Source organism: Cricetulus griseus, chromosome X (genome assembly GCF_003668045.3).
Source record: "Cricetulus griseus strain 17A/GY chromosome X, alternate assembly CriGri-PICRH-1.0, whole genome shotgun sequence".
NCBI classification, from domain to species: Eukaryota; Metazoa; Chordata; class Mammalia; order Rodentia; family Cricetidae; genus Cricetulus; species Cricetulus griseus.
Window position 1 is genome coordinate 4,495,407 of NC_048604.1, and position 20,935 is coordinate 4,516,341.

Genomic DNA, 20,935 nt, shown 5'->3' on the forward strand with positions numbered 1-20,935 from the left:
TGTCAGCTGACTTCCCCATGTGTTGTGGTATGTGCTCCCCCATATCAAGTAAACATAATAATGATAATAATAACAACAGCAGCAGCAATGATGTTTTTAAAGAAGATAAAACCCACAGACTGCTATGTAGGTCAAGAAAAAGAGTCACAAGTAAATAAAATAAAAAATGAAATAAAAGAAGTTACAACTGTTAGTATTCAGGCATCTGTACTGGCCTGTCCTAGAGGTTCTGACAGGATATCCCCTCAGTTGCAGCCACTAAAAGCACCACCTTTTAAAAGGTCTCTGTCCACCTTCCATCCCTCTCCCCCTCTCTCTTTCTCTCCCTCTCTGTCTCTCTCTCTTCCCTTCTTCCCCCCTGCACCTCTTTCTTCTTTCCTCTCTCCTATTGCTCCTGTCCCTGGAGGCTGGTGTCCCCCTCTCCCTTTCCCTTTTTATGATCTCTTCCCCTAATTAAAAAACCCCTCTTTTTGAACCCTGTCACATGGTGTCTTTCTTTCTCTACAACCACTGTTTTTAAATTACAACAACCAACACCACAGAAATACAGAAGAGGCATTATTATGAATAACTATATGGTAAGAAATTTGGTAAGTTAGAAAACAGACAAATTTCTAGTAGACATATATATCTTATCAGCACTGAATCATGAAGAAATAGAAAATATGAATAGACCAATAGCAAGAGGAGAGACTGAACCAACAATATAAATGTTTCCCATCAAAGAAAAGCCAAAGGTTATATGGTTTCATGGTTGAATTAAAACCACTTATCTTGTTATTTCCAAAAACACGGGAAGAAAGGATTCTTCTAAACACATCACATGAAGCTAACAATACCCTGATTTCCAAACCAGATAGTGAACACCCTAAACAAACAAAATACCTACAAGTCAATACCTTTCATAAAGACAGTTGTAAAAATCCTCACAAACCATCAACATATGAGTACAACAGCATATTTAGAAGATTGTTGACAATAATCATGTGGAAATTATATCAGGGATGCAAAGGATGATTCAGTATAAGCAAATTAAGAAACACTATACACAACAGCAACAGAAGAAAGTATAAAAATCGCATGATCTTCTTAATGAACGTAGCAAAGGCACGTGATAAAATCCAACATTGTTCATGATAAAAAATTTTGATCAAATTGGCCAGAGAAGAAACATATCTAAATACCACAAAGGTCATTTACGGTAAACCAACATTAACTTACACAAAATGAGAAAAATCTGAAAACATTTCTCTCTAAGGTCTGTACAACAAGGTAAGGATGCCTACTTTCACTGTTTATTCTTTTGGTGGTTTGTTGTTGTTAGTCAGGGTCATGTTATGTAGCCCAGGTTGGCTTTGCACTCTCAATCTGCAGCCTCTACTTCTTGAGTGCTGGGATTACAGTTATGCATGAACATAACTGGCCACTTTTACTACTTCATTCAAAGTAGTCCTCTCCAGGACACATTCAAATTGGAAAAGAAGTCAAATGTCACTGTTTTCAAATGATATGATCTTACACATAGAAACTTCCAAAGCTGTTTATAAACTAAGTAAACTCACCGAAGTTGCAGAATATAAAAACAGCACACAAAGTGACCAGCATTATTATATACTAAAGATGATTTATTTGAAATAAAAATAAAGAAACAAACCTCATTTAGGGTAGATTTTAAAAGGTACCTATGCACAAATTTAACTTAAGAGTCAAAAGACCTCTATCATGAAATATTTTAAATATTCATGAGATAAACTGAAAAGGACAAAATTAAATGGCATCTTGTTCATAGATTAGAAGAATCAACATTGTAAAATGCTCATACTACATAAAGTAATTTAGATTCAATGCAACCTTTATCAAAAAAACAGATGGTATTCTTGATAGAATTAGCAAATCAATTCTAAAGTTTGCATGGAATCATCCAAACCTACAAATAAATAGTTAGAGCCACTTTGATCAAAAATAGCAAAGCAGGAGGTGTTAATAGGCTAAAAAGTTACAATAATTAAAGCAGCATGTTATTGGCATAACAAAAAACACACAATAAACACATAACAAGGGAACAGAATAGAAACCATAAAAACACTATCTATCTATGTCTGATTTTCAACAAAAGTGGTAAGAATATACTTTGGACAAAGAATAGTCTTTTCAACAAATGTTGGGAAAACTGGGTATCCACCTACAAAAATGCAGGTAAATCCCTAAGTTTCAGAGTTACAAAAACTAATTCGAAATGTATTAAAGTCTTAAGTGGGTCCTGGGGACATAGCTCAATTACTTGCCTAACACTCAGGAAATCCTGGATTCTATCCCTGGGAATGCAGAAACTGGGCATGTAGTCATAAATTTCTGATCTTGACACTTGGGAGGTAAAGGAGGAGGAGCAGAAATCCAAGGTCATTCTTGGCTACAGAGTGAGTTGGAAGCCAGCTCAAAAATTGTAAAGGGTTCTAGAAAATATAAAGGGGTCCTCGTGTGTAAGACCTAAAATTATGAAACTATTAGGATAAACTTAAGAGGGGGTTCAGAAAATTAGAATGGAAAAAGATTTTGGGGGGAGATAAGATCCAAAAGGCAAAGCTAGACTGACTATTAAAGCAGCCTCAGCTCAACGAATGATCCAATAGCATACATAGGAGAGAATGTTACATCTGATATTGGGCTGAAATTTACAAACTCAACAGAGACAAAACAAAACAACAAAACGTTTGATTAAAAAAACCTCAAGAAACAAACAAGACATCCTTCTAAATAGACAATTATCAAAGGAAGAACTACAAATGACCAGCAGGCATTTGGTTCAATATTACTGGACATTGTGAATCCAAACCATAATGAAATATTACCTCACCACAGTCAGAATGATATTATCAAAGAGGCTAAGGAGGACAAGTGCTACAAGGATATAAAAGAACTGGAAGTCTTGTACATTGCTGAAGGGAATGGCAATTAGTACATTGTATAAAGCAATATAGATGTTCCTTGAAAAATTAGGAACAGCTTTCTTACCACTAGATGTACAGCCAAAGGAAATGAACTTTGCTGTGTGAAGAAACATCTGCACTGCCATGCTATTGTAGTATCACTCATAATAGTGACCATCATCAGATAAATGGGTAAGAAAATATGGTACATATCTGCATGGAGTATCTTTAGCCAGAATAAGAATGAAAACCTATTATTTGTGGCAATGTGGGTGGAACTGGAGATTATGTTAACTAAAAGAAGACAGCACCAGAATGATAAATATTCCATGGTCCTACTTGTACACAGAATCCCAAACAGATGATATTGAAATAAGAGTCAAGTGGCAGAACTATCCAAGGCTGGGGAGAGTAAGGCTAGGGAGGGACTAGGAAAGGCTGATCTGTAGGTATAATTTGTACTTATGTAGGGGCCCTCAGGTGTCCTTCAATATATTTCTACCTCATTGCATGGTATAATTTGGCATATTCCAGTTAGAAAACCATATGTTTTAAGTTAGTACAAAATTCTAGAGTTGTAAATATCAAAACTGTAAGAGCACAGGGGGATTGTTCACCCTGGAGGTTTTTAAAGTAGAAGAGTTGGAGCAGAGGCAGCAGCATCCCCTGGAAACCCATTGAAAATAAAAATTCCTGGGTCCCACATTGTCCTATGGAATCAGAAATTCCAGCTGTGGGACCTAGTCCTACATTTTAACAAATTAGTAAAACTCCAAAGGAGACTGAACCTCAAAAAAACCAAGAGACAGTTGATCCTGTTCAGCAGAGCCTCAGAGATTTGGTTCCTTCTCCATGACTCCCATCTACACCCTCCCGTTCACTCCTCTTCCTCGCCATTCAGAAAGGGGAAGTCCCCTGTGAGTTTGAACAAAGCAAGGCACACCAAGTTGAGGCAGGGCTGACCTCCTCCCCCTATAAAAATCTGGGCTAGGTAATCCACCATGCGAAGCAGGTTCCCCAAAGCCAGCTAGGTGCCAGCGACAGGTCCTGATCTCACTGCTAGGAGTCCTACAAACAGTCACACAACTGTCACACATATGCACAGACAGAGTCTAAGTCAGTCCAGTGCAGGCTCCATAACTGTTGGTTCAGAGTCCGTGTGTTCCCATCCGCTCAGTTCATCTATCTCTGTGGGTTCCTCTGTCATTACCTTTACCCCCTGGCTCATAGAATCCCTCCTCCCTTTCTTCAGGAGGACTCCCAGAGAACAAAGAGGGCCCAAAGCAGGATGCATGGATTTCCCTGTGAAGAGGAAATAGATGAGATCTCCTGGGTAAACTGGGGGCAGGGGCGGGTTGGTGAGGGGAGGGGAGGGGATGGTGGGATGACAACATGAAGGATCAGGTTGGTTGAGTTGGGGGCAGGACAGAGGGGGAGAGTAATGAAAGAGATATCTTGATAAAGGGGGCCATTTGGGGGTTAGGGAGAATCCTGGTGCCAGAGAAACTCCCGGGAATCCACAAGGACAACCCCAGCTAAGACTCCTAGCAAGAGTGGAGAGGGTGCCTGAACTGGCCATTTACTGTCATCATATTAGTGACTACCTGAATTGTCATCAGAGAGCCTTTATCCACTAACTGATGGAAGCAAATGCAGAAATCCACAGTCAATTTCACCTTTTCAAATCAGAAAATTTGTATTTTTTGTCCATATTTCTATTCCTTCTCTACTCAGATGAGCTTGGAAATCAAGGATCCTTGGAACATGAGGAGACACATACAGTACCAGTTCTGAGGATGGCACATCACTAGGGTTTCTCAATTGGAGACTGAGACTAAAGGGTAAATTGGATTTCCATAGGGTTGAGAATTTGGGAAAGTGAGACCATGGCAAGAGGGAGTGAATGCATGAGGCCAGCCACCAAGGCTGACTACAGCAGTACATGGTGGCTGATAGGGGGCCTAGTCAGCATCAAATGTGTCTTCCTTCTCTAGATACCTCCACCCATTCTCATTCAAGTGGCCTCATCCATTAGCTTCATGTCCAGAAAATGTCTGAGAGGTACCTTATCCTACCTGAGATTCTACTGGTGGGGCATTCAGTTTTGCTGACAGAAAGCAACATAGTGTGCATATTATCCTTTCTACACAATAAACCCCTGAAGTCCGAGGACTTCTGGGAAAAAAATTTTCTTGTTCCTCTGACATAGAGACTGGAATGGGGTTCTTTGAATGGGGGGGGGGGGCAGAAGAAAGCAGGCAGCTTTTGGACTTGCAGACAGCTACAGTGTGCCCACAAGGGGGAGCTAGTTGTAGGATGCGGGAAGGTCCAAAAGATAGTCACACATCTGGGGTGATAGGGTTAAGCTGATGATTTAGAGCAACCTGAAGCCACCCAACTGCTGCACTTTTCTTTGTAGGAGTCAGTAAGATATATTTTAAATTAATTATTAATTATTTTTTAAACAATAGTGAACTGGGTCGTCTGCTACTGGCAACTGGATATATTTTAGCTGATAGACAACCTAGCCTGGCTCCTCAGATTTCTGAGTTCATGAGGTCTGTTCTAAGCTACCACCCTCAGGTCAAAGAACCATATTTGTCTCCCATCCAAGTACCAAGCAGGCCCAGCCCTTCTTAGATTCCAAGATCAAATGAGACAAGGAATATTCAGGACAGTATGGCTGTATACAAGAACACTATATTTTTAATGATGAAGCCCAAGGCTTGTATAACCTTGCTTAGCCTTGAGTCATGTTTCTTTATCCCTTTGACTAGCTTTCTTAAAGAGAAATGTAACATGCCTGCAAAGTCTAGCACACTACAGCAAAACATATCACAATCTTGGGCTCTTCATTCAGATTTGTAGTTCAGTACTCAAGCTCTTAAATTTGCATTAGTAGAATATGATACACATTTGAAAAGCAATGCTGTAGCAGAACATTAAGTCTGGATCATATTCAATTCTGATGCAAACTTCAATATGTACTTTGTGGGTTTTTGTGAAGAAAATAATTGATCCAAACTGGAATTTATCTATAGAAAACAGACAGTGTTAGCTCCTAAGAGCAATTATTGGAACCAATTTCCTGAATTTTAAAGCCCTTTGAAAAGTCCAATAACATACCAGAAAGTCAAGATTTGATTTCAGAGATGATAATGGAACAAAATCCTATAAAAGGTCTTAATGAGTAGTCTACTGATGACTCTAGAGCAATCACAAGAGTTCATTCCCTTTCTCTGTTCCTTTGTCCAACATTGCATCAAACACTTTACCTACTTGAAGCATAGAGAATAGACACAAATAAAACACAGTTACAGAGAAATGCTTATCAGTTCTCTCTCTCTCTCTCTCTCTCTCTCTCTCTCTCTCTCTCTCTGTGTGTGTGTGTGTGTGTGTGTGTGTGTTATGGGTTGGAATTGGCAAAGACAATGAGCAGGGCAGATGGGGGAATGTGGATGCCACCCTAGCTGGTAAGTTGGAGGAGGGTGGGAACAAAGCAGATGGATGGGAAAGAATGGGAGGGTCTCCTGTTCTCTTCTCCACTGCACCAAATGCACATGAACACGTTGTTTGGTCTAGCCCAGTGGTTTTGAACCTTCCTGGTGCTGCAACCCTTTCATATAGTTCCTCATGTTGTGATGATTCCCCCAACCATAAAATTATTTTCATTGCTACCTCATAACTGTAATTTTACTACTGTTATGAATTGTAATGTGAATATCTGATATGTGACCGCTATAAATGGCCAGTCATTCAACCCACAAAAGGGTCGCAAAGTACAGTTTGAGAACCACTGATCTGGTCAATTTGTACCCACTCAGAAGTTCTTCCCTTAGTGTTTAGGTCAGAAACATGCAGCCATGATAATGGCAAAGAATTCATGGTGGAGACAGTTGAAACATCTCAGCTGTCTTCAAATCTCTGAGAAGCTCTGAAGCGTCAGGAAGGACATATTCAACTGGAGGAGGAACCTAAAATCTTTTAGAAATATCAACCTATTAGGTCTAACAAGTCACAAGTCAATTTATGGTTTGGAGCAGGATCTCTGTGGAGACTTGTAAATTCCTGGGGTCATGCCACCACTCAAAAGTTTACTAAGTTAGTTTTATTAATGTTTGAGCCCCTGGTTATAATCTTAACTTTTCTAGTGTTGCATAACTCAAGAGCTGGGGAAGCAGCTGGAGAAAGAGCCGGGTAGAACAGATTTGTATGACTATGAATCTCCATGAATTCAAAGAGAATTTCTATGGGTAAGGCATATCCAGAGACTACCCTTTCAACCCCATTTTACTTCTTTGACCTGTATCGTTCTAAATATAGCAATTAATAGAGAACTAAAGGAATTCAGTACCCTTACTGAGGATGGGGATAAAGAAAAGTAACTTTGTGATATGATTGGCCCAGAGAATATGTTTACAAATTAAAAATAATAGCAATTAGCAATGTATCTCTCAAATAGCCAAAATAAATGGGAACAAAAGTGCAAAGACAAAAGTTCCACAAGAAATCCATCTATACTTAGAAAGTAATAAAATAAATGTCATTATTTTTAATCCTATGGTATGAGCTTGCTTGAATGTTTTCAGCATTGTTTGAATGTTGAATGCCTCTCAAGGATCCCTTGATAGCAGCCTGATCACCAGCACGTGGTTCTATGGCAGAGGTGCTGGAGCTGGTAGGAGGTGTGGGCTACAGGAAGGAAATTAGATCATTGGGAGTGTGTCCTTCACTCCCAATATCCCTGTCTCTTTGTGCTTCTTTTCTTCCCAGCTGCTATGAGCTGAAGAAGTTTGGTTAAATAAAAGACCCCCACCATAGTGCTCTGCCTTGACTGTGGACTGAGAAATGTGAGTCAAAAGAAAACCTTTCCTCCGACAAAGTTATTATGTCAGGCAGTTTGTCAAAGTGACAGAAAGCTTATTCAAGTACAACCAAGGCAGTATCATTCTTTTGTGGTGTGGGGGGGGTGCATGGAATATGTAACCACACCCACGCTGACATTTAATTTGTGATCCTCTTGCTTCAGTCTCTCAAGTGCTAGGATTACACCTGACCCCATGATCAGCATAGCTAAGTGTGCTTTACTAATTTGCATTTTAAGCCTAAGAAGAAAGAATATATGCCAAAGTAGTCTTTAAATCAGGCTCACTTGATCCTGTGCTAGTCAGAAACAAATAGTAGCTATGGACACACTGTGTAAGTGGAGACTATTCACACACAGCTCATAAGACTGCAGTTAACTGATTTAGACTAGGAGGCTCACCTTTGAGTAGTATGAATAAATCTTAGGTTAAAAAATGAACAAACAATAACATAAGTGGCTGGAATTCCTAAGCTAGCTGTCTTCTGGGATTTTCTTATCATATGTGACTGTCACTGTGGTATGTGAAATGGCTGCCAGAAGTCTTGTTTTGTCCTTACAAACTTCATTAACAACAGTGATAGCAGCAACAACAGAATGCCCCGTACAAAGAACAACCGGAAGCATGATACAGTATTTGTTGGAAGTTGAAGAGATACACATAGTCAGACATTACACGGATGCTGTTGAAGCACAAGAAACACACTAGATCCCAAAGATGCATTGCAGTCAGTGTCCTTACACAGGTGGCAGAGATGTTTACTTTACCCAACGTGAAAACAGCTGAGTTCATCAAAGGTGCTAAATTCTGAGAGCTGCTGTTAACAATTATCCCAGACCAATCATCAAAAAAGTCTCATGAACTTAACATTCTGTGAAGGTTAGCAGGTGTACCTCAGTCATTGGTTCATTCCCTCCACCCCTCATCCTTACACTTTTTTTAAAGGGTCACATATTTTGCTCTCAATTAAAGCTAGGTAAGATATTATACAAGACACAAATGACTCTAAAAAGCAGAAATCACCAAAAACCCAAAAGGTCAAAATTAGAGGTCTTGTGTATATAACAACCAATGTGCCAACTTTCTACAACTCATTTGAACAGAGTATATGTCAGAAGCTCCTGTTTCTTACTTTATGTACCAGTGTCCAGCCATTGGGACCTGTTCTCATCGTAGTTGAGATCCCTTTGCAAGAACTCTATTTCAAAGCCCCTAACTTGCTCATAGAAAGTCAATCCTGGATGACAAGTCAGCAGCATCCTCTATTGGCGCCTGCATTATTTAGAAAACATTTGCAGACTTGTGTGTATCCAGAGAACAAATGAGGCAAATAGGGCTTCTCATCCTATTTATTCAAAATCAGTGACGATGCCCATTCTTACTTAAGTCATTTCATTGCACTTCCCAAGGTGCCATTTCTCTAAAATTTTCAGAGAATGCCAGTCATATTGTTCAAAGCAGGAAATGTGTTTCTATGCACTGGCTATGTATAGTTACTCAGTTTTGTGTGATTAACTTACACCTGCTCCCTACAAACATGACTTGTATTAAGTGATGAATAGACATTCACTTACTTCCTCAATCTACTCCTAAGCAATAAAATGGACAGCCAGTTTGATGATATTTTGATGCTTCACATTAATAATACTGGAAAAGGTTGCTTTTGATTAGTGGGGGATTAGCAAGTGTTTTAAAACTGGAGAGTATTTCCTTTTCAATTTTGCTGTTTTGAGATACAGCTATGTGTCACTTAATCATGGGGACACAAAAAAGTGTTGCTAGGTGATTTCATCATTATGGGAACACTATTGAGTGTACTTTATGCAAATCTACATGATACATACATGAGTGAGGTCAATCACTCAACTGTGGCATCGTGATACAATCAAGAGCCTCAGTAAACAAGAGAGATGTGCAAGTGCCAGCATGATATGGCAATTTTCCTATCATAAACCTTTTGTTTATATGTGGTAAGAACACACTCAAACAAAAAAGTATAGGGAATCCTAAAAAAGTAGCAACAGTCATTTCTTCTCACTATGAATATGAAGTATTGAGTACACAACTGCACGTGATCTTTTATTAGACTGGCAGTGAAGTTGGTTTGATTACCTCAGCATCATCACAATAATGTAATAGCTTTTGACAGAAATGGCTGTCATATCAGCAGATGATATTAATTTCTCGGCTCTATTATAATCTTAGAGAAAACACTCTTGTACATTCAGTCTGTGTGGACAGAAATGTTACTTTGTGCTACAAAACCATATGTGGCATAACATCAACCATCACGACCTTTTAAATTGTACAGCCCTGTGGCATGGAGTTCTTCCACAGTGTGTTGTAACTGTCATCATTGTCCATCTGCAGAAGTTTTTCCTCTTATGCAACTGAAACCTGTGCCTTCCCTCTTTGTGAGTGAGTCTAAGCTGCACATTTTCCAATCTAACTTGCAACTGCCCTGCTTTAACCAAGCGCTAAACAGGAGCCCCACTTTCTACTTGTTACCTTAGGAACTGTTATGCATGTTGGAGTTAGGAGTCAACAATGCCTCAGAACAAGATTGTTGTGAGGAATTCCCTCAGATTTCAAAGTCTGTGGATACTCAAGTCCTTTGGATAAAACGGTAGTATTTCCATAGAGTCTATATGGATTTTGGGAGCCCATTTCACATAGAGGGATACTCTCTCAGCCTAGACACATGGGGGAGGGCCTACACCTTGACCAATATGATATGACATACTTTGAAGATCCCCCATGGAAGACCCCACCCACCCTCCCTGGGGACCAGTAAGGGCGTGGGATAGGGGGTTGGTGGGGGGCAGGGGAGGAGGGGAGGGAGAGGTAACTGGGATTGACATGTAAACAAGCTTGTTTCTGATTTAAATAGAAAAATAAATAAAAATTAAAAGAGTAAAAGAAAAAGAATTTTCACTCAGAGAAAAACATGTTCATGTCTGGTAAAGAAGCCTGCAGGACAAGCCTGGGTTCTGATCAGTGGCTCTTTGAAACCTGACATGTGTTGCCCTCCCCCACTTCCTTCTTCTGTACAATCTAGGCCCTTCCTTAGTTATTTGTTGATTTACAGTAGGCAGTCTACAGATTGCCCCCATAGGCTTCTGCTTTTGCATTTAACCAGAGCTAAACTTTGAAATGAAATATATGCTAACCTTCACCAGAATTAATATAAGTGAAAATGTGAAGAAACTTGCCTGTGAACATGTCAGAAAATGCTGCCCTCCTCACTGAACAAAAAAAAAAAAAAAAAAAAAAAAGCAGGCAGCAAAGCAAATGGAAGGACTTGAAAGCCCAAGGTGACAGGCCCTTCTTCCACAAGTGGTGCATCTGATTTGATTGGAGGGGTCATGTCTTTCAGTAAGTTAAAGGTCACTGTGAAAATGTTAATGAGTGATTCTGAGAACAGGAAAAGGTTCAGTTAGCATCTCTCCTGACTGCAGTCTAAAATGGGGCTGTCAGAGCTTTCATTGCAGAAGGAATTCTGCAAACCTCACTGATCATTTTTGTTTTCAATGGGAGGCTGGAGATTGAATGCAGATAACTTAAGCTTCACTGTTGAGAGGCAGTAATTAGAGCTCATGCACTATTAAGCATGAAGTCCAAATCAAAAGTAGTCTTGGGGCTCTGCAGACACTCTATTTAAAGGTTCTGGGGGTATGAGTAAGTGGTGAAGGAGAGAGATTGACAGTGAGCATACTGTACTTAATCCCTACAGGTCTTGGCCCAGCCTGGAGTTGGGGGTGGCTGGGTATGGCCTTTACTTTCCCCTTTGTGTACATACTCTCAGACCCACATGGCCAGTTGAGAACCTGCTTTCCAAATTATAGGTGGCCCCAGAAAGCTGCTGTGATCACATCCTTAGGCCTTCCTCCTTCCCACCTGAAGTCATCCTGGAGTCACATTTGTACCTCAACTATCTGTGCCTGGAAGAAAGTGTACTTGGCCTTGTGTCCAACCCTTTGGCCCTGTTGGGAACAGCAGGGCTAAGGTCGTTGCTCTGTGCATTCCCCTTTAGGTCTTGGCTCATGGGTGGATAGGAAGAGCCTGCCCTTGTACATATTGTAGCCCCAGTGTCTCAGGGAGGGCAGATAACACTGCTGTCCCTTCGTAGTTGCTAGGGATCCACTGCTTCCTAAGCTAAGGGGATATGTGACTTATTGTTGAATATATAAAATAGACATGGCCCAGAAAATCATTAATCCAGTTTTCTCCTAGATAAACTGGTGTCTCCTTTCTCTTGCTCAAAATTAAAGTCAAAATATCATGTTCTTCTTGGTGTATTTCACTGAAGCTGCCCTCGTCCTCCTGTGCCTCGCAGCTTGCCTCAAGGATCAGATTCCAGGATTTTCTGTTCTTAGTCCATCTGGCTTTCATCCATATTCTGCCTCCTCATGCAGTCACAGTCCTAGCCATGCAGATCTGCATGGGGCAGCAAAGCACAGGTGCAGAAGGCACTGTGGCTGAAGGCTGCCTCTCGCTAGCCACACACTTGCACAGCATCACTTCCATCTCCTGAACAGCCTTGTTTTCCTTTTGGTAGTAAATGTGAGTTCCATTCTCCAGTGGCTGATGGAAAAATTGAACTGGGTCCTAAGCCTGATTGACAATTTGGGTCTGATCAAATTAAAAAGCTTCTGCGTAGCACAGGAAGTAATTAGTAGGGTGAAGAGACAGACTGAAAAATGGAAGAAAACCTGTGCCAACTATTTATCTGGCTAGGGATTTATATCCAAAATATGTAAATAGTTATAAAACTAAACAAAAGAGCAAATAATATAATCAATAATAGGCAAATGAACTGAACAATTTTCAAATGAAATACAAATAGCCAATGAATACATGAAAAGATGTTCAGTCTATTTAGCCATCAGGGAAATGCAATTTAAAATTACGTTGAGATTCCATCTTATTCCCAGTCAGAATGGCAATCATCAAGAAAACAAACAAAAAAATTCTAGCTAAGATGGAAGTATGGATATATCCTTATACTCTGTTGGTACGATTGCAAAATAGTGTAGTCACTATGGATATCATTATGATTGTTCCTCAATAAATTAAAAGTAGATCCTCCAGGCTGGTGAAGCACTTGCTTAAAATCTCTGAATGCCTGGCTTCAATCTCTAGCATGACCGAAAAGTTAGTAAAAACTAGAACTCCTATGTGATTTTGCCATATCATTTCTGTGTTTATGCCCTGAAGTGTTAAAGTAAATAAACAACAGAGATATGTATCTACCCATTTTTGTCATGACACTATTCACAGTAACAAAGATATGGAATTAGCTTTAGTGACAAATTACATATGAATGGATAAACAAAAGGAGTCATATATACACAGGGGAATATTAGTCAGCTACGAGGAAGAATGAAATCACTCCATTTGCCAGAAAACAGATGTAACTGGTTGTGTTAAATGGTATATGAAAGTCTCAGAAATACAAACATTACAATGTTTTTTCTTATATGCATAATCTTAAAAAGGCAATGAAAGTATAAGGATTTTAGAGACCAGGAAGGGATTGGTGGGACTGAAGGTGAACGAAGTGAAGATCATGGAGATGATTGTGATGAAAATATGTGAAAGTCTGCACATGTCATAATGGCATCTATTGTTTTATAGAATTAATATGTGAAAGTCTGCACATGTCATAATGGCATCTATTGTTTTATAGAATTAATATGCAGTAAGAACAAGATGAAGCACATTAAGGTTCTCTGTCAGGGGAATCTCTCCCTAATAATTTTATGTTCCTATCTTTTAATGTAATTTGAAGTCAAAGTAACTCCAAAGGACAACTTTATATTGTGAGTTTGGGACCAGTTTTATTGGCAGCAAACTTTGACCTGAACTCAGTTAAATTTTCATGTTTCTCCTCTGGAGGGGGTTGTAGCATATTTAGTATTTCTGCCATGTTGCATTTCTCAAGTCCCAAGTATTCACCATGGGAGTCTCATTTGCCCATAGGGATTTCAGATCTCAGGCCACATCCCATACAGGTCCTATCTGAGTATACTCAGGTCCTGAGCAGTGTCTCTCTCTTTCCTTCCCCTGTTCTCTATGAGACTATGAGATGGGCCTGATCCTCTCCCTATTTTGGGCTGAGACTCTGAGGGTTTAGGGAAATTTGCTTCTGGCCCTGGCTCACTCAATGTCAGCAACTGCTTTGGATTGGAACCCCAGCTCTGTGTACATCCAGTGCCCTTGCTTAGGTGGAAGGGGTGGCATATATAAATAGAATCATTCATTCCACTGGTAAAGTGAAACCTCTCAAGTTGAGAAACACAGAAGAATGAGCCTGATAGACAGCTAGAATGGGAATTACTGCTTCCTTAACTGTTTCTTGTCTTACATTAAAAGAAAACATTCCTATCAAAACCTGAGCTCCAGATTCACACACACATCCAGTCTTTCCCACAATAACCTATGATCATAGAGGGGAAGGGCCACCATGCTAACGAATGTCATGTCATCAGATGACCATCGCTTCTACAGAAAGCCTGGATGCTGCTAAGGTGAGAATCATGCACTTCCCACCTTTGGGGTTTCCATCTGTTCTTATACAAGGATACCAACTTTTACTTCACTTGACCTCTTTCTTGTTTCCTCAGAAAGAGTGACCAAGCTTTTTTAAGGCTTTGTAGTTGCAGGAGAGAGGCAGTGAAAAGGGAAGCTGTTGATGCATTTTTCTTGGAAGAATACTGTGTGAACACAGTACTGGGGAGAGCTGGAGCAGGAGCATGAGTGCTCAGGAATTTGGAATTGGGTGCTTACAAGGTGAACATGACCCTCTGAGCCTAGAATGAGAAAACTCCATGAGGTGCTCAAGGCCCATAATTCTTGGTAGCTTCATGGTAGAGTCAGGTTTGGAGAAAAGTTGCTCATATTCTGTCCTGACTTAGCCTTGATTTAGAAACTATGTCTTCAAAGCCTGGAGGACAGGTTTAAGGGCTCAAGTCCAACAATTAGACAGTGATGGAAAGTCCTTTTTGCTTGGCTTTATTACAAGAGCTTTGGATGTTTTATCTCATTTCATCCTTAGTCAACTACTATTTCCCCATTTTGTGAATGAGGATATGGGTAAGAAGGGAAGGTAGGAAAAGAACATTTTGGAGGCAGTGCCTTATTCATGGGGAGATGAGCACAGATTCTGTAGCCAGATGCTTGGCTATTTGATTTGCTGTGTGACTGTGGGCCATTCTGGTGACTTCTCTGTGCTTTTCTTCTCAACACTGACTAGAATGATAAAATCCCCTACCACTGAGGATTAAGAGAGGAAACAGGTGAGTGAAGAATTCTATGCCTGGCCTAGAGGTCTATACCTGGCTGGGAAGATAGCTCATAGTGGAATACTGCTGTCCCGACGGGGAGCCTAGCCTCTCGGTGGGGGGGTCTCTGGAGCATTTCCTGTACTTCTAATCCTTGGAGGGCATGGTTACTTGGTCTTTCTCCTAAACAGGTTCTGCAAACCCAATCCCACCTTGGTGATCAGCTAGGTATCATTGTCATGACTTCAAGCATTAACCATCCACCCCCCAACCATCTGAGCTGGCTCCATGGCAACACAGTCAGACTACAAACACATCCCATTGCAGATAAGAACAAAACAAAGTGGCTCACAAGGTTAGATGGTGGCACATGTCCATGAGTGCTAGTGAGAGAGTTCCACTGCTGATGCTGGTGCTCCAGCCAGAGAGCCGCAGTAGTCCACGCACAGCGATGGCAACAGCCCTACAATGACATCAAACCACAGTGCTCCTGAGCCACAGACAAGGGCTCAAGCCCCCAGGTGGTTGCCCTGTTCTGCTTGCTAGGTCTGTCTTCATGCCACTCACCCTAGCCACCAGCCACCCCTTTGGGAGTTCTCTCTGCTTCATGCACCCATTAGATAGTCAATTCCATGGTATCAAACACTGTGCTTAGTTGGATCTATGAGATTTGGGTGAAGAGTCTTTTTGTAGGAAGCCATTATGTATACCCTTGAAGATATGGTCACTCTCTGACATATATTTCTCTCCCCAAGCATTCTAAAACATTGTGTCTTTGACTTCTCTCCAGAACAGATGCCCAGCAGAAAGTGGAAGCACTGGGGGACAGTCAATGCTTCCTGAAGGGATGTTGCCTGAGCTTGAAGAAGCTGCAGAAATTAGACAGAAGAGAAATGGAAGAGAAAGCCAGGCACAGGAACCAGCAGGGACAAAGGCCAAGAACTCTGAGCACTTTAAGGTTATAAAGTGAAGTGCAAGGCAGAGAGAGCCCCAGAGGCTCTGTGTCTGAAAAAGTATGTGGAGTCATGTTATGACCCTCTGGGAACTTCTGAACAAGTGGGAAACACCATCAGGACACCATTCTAGCAAGGCAACTCTTAGAGCAAATGATTTATTGGGGTGCTGGTTAATGGTCAACTGTATCAGCTCATATGTGGAACCGATGAATGGAAAGCTGCACCATGGTTGACAGTACTTTATAGGAAGACTTTGAGACCTGCCTTCTGGTAGCCACAACTTCATGCAATTCCCTGTGGCTGACATCTGATGATGATGCCATAGACTGTATCTTAAAGACTCAATTTCTAGCTTTGTGACACCCCCATCCCGATCTCCATCCTTGTATCTACTTGGCATGTCTCTCTCATCCTCTTGGATGAAGCCAGCTGCTATGTTGTGTGATGCTTCCTGAAGATGACTCTGGTCAATAAATAGTTCCTGAGGTCTCTGAGAAGAGCTGCTTCCTATCAACGATGCCATGTATGAGTGTGGAAAAAACTCCCTCTCCATGGAACTTGGAGATCATAGTGACTTTCTAATAGATTCTGGGGCAGAAGAACCAGCTGTGCCACGATTCCTGACCTGCATAGCCTGTGAGCCAATATATGCATGTGGTTTGGAGTTGAAACTTGGGGTAACTTTTTACATAGTGATAGATAATTAATACAGGCAAGGATCAGAGAAAAGAAAAGTGGAAACAATGATAGACACTACCAAGGTAACCAATTGCATTTAATGATTCAAAAGCCTGTAGGTGAAGAGAAAAAGTAATCTGAAGAAGAGAGATTTTGAGCAAGATTTTCTGGCTTTAAGCTCCTGCTCTGGATCTTGCTAACTGTGTGACTCTGGGCAAGTCATCGAAACTTTCTGAGACTGTTTCTTCCTTTGTAGAATGGAGATGACAGCAGTCACTACTTTAGAGCTGTCTGTCTTTTCCTTTTAGGAGCAGCCTCAGTATCTATACAGTGATGAAAGACACACTGAGATTTCTCAGCGGAACGTTGCTGGGGCATTTCTAGAAGGCTCTGTTCAGTTTAATGCCAGCACAGACAAGCCCTGAATGCTTCAGTGTGATTTTCTTATATCTTTCTAAGCATGTGTCTGTCCAGGTTTGTGGCTCAGTGCAAGGGAAACAGTCCATCTATAGATGTCTGACTTATCCCATCTGACTCTTTCCTATGGGCACAGATTATGGGTCCAGCTTTCCTCCCAGGAGAGTTAAGTGAACTGAACGAGCAAGCCCTGGAACCATAATTTTGGCCTCATGAACACTGTATTTAACTACACACATGATCTGACTTACATAGGCTTTTCCAGGGTCAAATTTGGCCTCAGTGAGACTGGATTTGCCTGCCAAAGCCAAGTTTGCATAACATTTCACATAGTCCTTATTTCCCAAAGGAGCACCACCAGATAGGTGATGGCCTTACCTGTCCAGGCAAAGCAGGCATGGAATCAGAGGCCACCATGCGCTGAAAGCGCTGGGGTTGCTGCATTATATGTTGTAGGAGGAATGAAGACTGGTCAGCTTGTTGTTGTTGTTGTTGTTGTTGATGATGATGATGATGATGATGATGATGCTGATGCTGCTGCTGCTGCTGCTGCTGCTGCTGCTGCTGGAGCTGCAAAGTGGCAGTGGCAGTAGAGGAGGCAGTGGCAGAAGGAGCATGTGCTGGTGTTGCCTGAGGCAGGTAGTGGAGCAGCGATGGCTGCCTGGAAGGGGCAGGCATGGAGGCCATCTTCTGTGAGCTTGGCTCAGAAACAAAATGCGACAAAGGCTTGGTGTTGCTGAAGGTAAAGGGCTCAGGTGCTTCTGGACTAGAACGTGCCAGGCCCTGATGCATGATCATGCTCATGGTTTTGGGTTGCTGGCTGCTGGTCATAGGCTTAAAGATAGAATTTGATTGCTGCTGCTGCTGCTGCTGCTGCTGCTGCTGCTGCTGCTGTTGATGATGATGATGATGTTGTTGCTGTTGTTGCTGTTGCTGGCTTAGCAGATTGCTGGTGGGAGTGAGGCTCCTGATCAGAGAGTATTGTGGAGTGAACGACTGTTGTGGCAAGCCGGGGCTTGAGAGATTCTCGGGTCGGTAGGGTGGGGATGGCCCTGGGGTGCTGGTAGGCAGAGCAGATATTAGGTGTCCCTGAGGACTTTTGACAGTAGAGGACACCAGATTGGCAAGAATGGAGCTCTGGGGGCTGAATTGTGGCTGCTGATTGTGAGGCAGACCTGGGTGCTTTGCTTGAGCATAGGGCAAGCTGGGCCCAAGGGCAGCATTGCTGCTGGGGGCCATGCTGGAAAGTAAGGCATTGGGTGAGCTTTGCACAACACTGCCAGACAAGTTATTGGACGACATGCAGGATGCTGTGAAGTTCTGTGGGCTGAATGGTGGTGGTGGTGGCTGTGGTGGTGGTGGATGAGGTGATGGCACCGGGAGGTAAGGTGGGGAGAGACCTGGAGGAGGCAGACTAGACCAGCTGCGGTTGGAACCTTGTTGTTTTGTAGCAGATCCCTGCTTGCTGGCTGCAAGAGCTTTCAGCTGGTGGGCATGATGCCACTGAGGCACAGATAACGGAGGCAAAGTGACAGGGAGCATGGTCTGGGCCTGGTTTTTTACCTGAGCCTGTGCCGTTGAAGAACTGGGTGAGACTATCTGCTTACTGGTGGAAGGAATGGAATAGCTGATCCCTGTGGACGAGGGCAAGATTGGTAGTGATGTGCCAGTGACTTGACTACAGCTAGATGCAAACTCCTTGCTGGAGCCAAGGCTCTCCATGTGTGGCATCTGAACTGGAAGCTTGGTAGGGGGGCCCACGGGGGCCTGTGGGTGATGCAAAACCAGAGGCTCTTCTGGCTTGCTTCCCAGAATCTTCTCAAGGTCAAGGTCATTTGAAGAAGGTTCTTGAATTTTGGTTAGTTCTTCCAGTAGATCTTGAAGCTCCTGGTCTACAGCTGGCATACTGTTGTTTTTCTCATAGTAAGGAACAGCATGTCCTTTCAGTCCTGTGTCTGCAGCAGATGACACCCCAAATGGTGAGCCCATAGCACTGCTGTTCACAGCATTATTGTCCAGAGGGTTATTCTCAAGGAGTAATGACTGGCCAGCCACTCCCAGATCTGCAGAGCTAGGGTTCATGGTTAAAGTGGGCATATGCAGCTCTGTAGAAAGAGAAGTAGGATGGGCACCTGGACCCATAGAGAGGGTGACATCTTCAAGGCAAGGTCTCTTGATTTTATTAGGGTAGCCACCATCAGCCATGCCTGCAAAGTGGAAGTTGTCTCCTTCCTGTCTTCTTTTACTGGTTCCCTGTGTTTATGAGAGAGAGGGAGAGAGAGGGAGAGAGAGGAAGAGATAGAGATAGAGATAGAGATAGATAGATAGATAGAGATGGAGATAGATAGATAGAGAGAGAGAGAGAGAGAGAGAGAGAGAGAGAGAGAATATGAATTTAATGAAAGGTTTGACATATTAAAGTTAATGCTAGGAAGCCCACAGATAAAACAGATCTCTCACTTGAGAGATTACACTTGTCAAAAGTCATAAGTCATAAGTCAAAAGTCATAAGTCAAAAGTCATAAAATTACAGTCTCTTTTTAGAAGCACTTTTTTGTTTCTTTGTTGCTGTGTCTCATTTAAACAGTCCTGTTACATTTCAAATAAAGCAATATGCTGTTTGTATACTAAACAAGACTGAAAGTCACACAAAGGGTATTCTTTGTGCACTTAAAAGGGGAGTTCAGGAACTATGCTGATGTCACTAAATGAACTTGCTGCCAAAGGCAGACACTCAAGAGCAAACTAGAACTAGCTGAACAATTTCAATTCCTACCTCTCTACAGATCACCCAGTTTTAAAAAAGACAAACCATAAAGTAGACATTGAACTTGTTGGTTGCCTCACAGTCTTGCTTAAATGAATCAGGGTGTGTTGATAAACTAGAACACAACAGTGTTTGAAATGGAAATGCAAAGGAGCTGCCTGAGATACATGTTTTGAGGAAGTGCACAATTTAGAATAGCCACTGTAGTTATTATTCCATTTAGTTTATACCCACATATTCTCTCCACATGCACACATATGTATTGCTTATGCACATACAAAAATAAATGGGATGAACCAATACTCAATCTTTTAGAGTAGTGGCCTCTGAGGAATGACTAGCAATCCCTTTTCTATTCTCTGAATTTCTGCATTGTTTGTTTTTAATGTGAAAAACTTGCAATAAAAGAAAAGCCCAAGTCCAAAGTTATTTAAATAAGGAATTCCTCTGTGCAGATGCATCCTTGGGTTGGGGAGATATCAAACAACAGGAAGAGGGCCCACTGTGAGATCAGCACCTTGAGAGAGCTGCCCATTATATGGAAAAGCAGTCTTCAGGAGCAAAGAAACACTTTGTTTCCCTGTTTCAGATTCATATCCATGGTTCAGTCGTGTTAATAACCATGAGCTGTCTGTCAATGGGTAAAGGGAGAGGAGGTCTGGAGAATAAGACATGTGAGAATAAGGATAGGATGCTGATTCTGGCAGCCCCTCATCTGCTAGCAGGCTATGGTCATGGCTCTTATGTCCAAGAGAATATCAAATAACCCCCCAACCCATGCTGCCAGAGTTGTGTGCCTCAGGCCTTCCTGTACATGAGAATCACTTAGAACTAGCCAAATTGCCAGATCCTCCCATAAGAAATCAGCTATCTTAGTTTAATCCAGGGTAGGGCCCAGGGAGTGGACGAGGTAGCATGGCATATGTCCCTGGTCATAAGGTAGATACAGGGAAGTCTTAGCCTTGCCATGTAGACTTTCTGAGCCAATTTTATCAAGTGAGAAATGATGAGGAAGAGTTCTTAGGTCCTGATGCTGCTCTCT

The 20,935-nt window shown here is 41.8% G+C and overlaps 1 protein-coding gene across 8 annotated transcripts in view; it reads right to left on the minus strand.

Moving 5' to 3' along the window:
* The window catches only part of LOC100761274 (mastermind-like domain-containing protein 1), a 125,277-nt gene that overhangs the window by 23,510 nt on the left and 80,832 nt on the right, over nucleotides 1-20,935 (minus strand). For 5 of the 8 annotated variants that reach the window (XM_027432206.2, XM_027432205.2, XM_035450031.1 and 2 more), the window contains exons 3-4: nucleotides 17,505-19,379; nucleotides 15,428-15,538 (exon numbers count right to left, since the gene is read on the minus strand). In XM_027432206.2, coding sequence (XP_027288007.1) covers nucleotides 15,428-15,538; nucleotides 17,505-19,379 — 1,986 coding nt within the window. The remainder of the gene's footprint in view (nucleotides 1-15,427; nucleotides 15,539-17,504; nucleotides 19,380-20,935) is intronic. The other 3 variants (XM_035450030.1, XM_035450029.1, XM_027432209.2) reach the window with 1 other exon arrangement.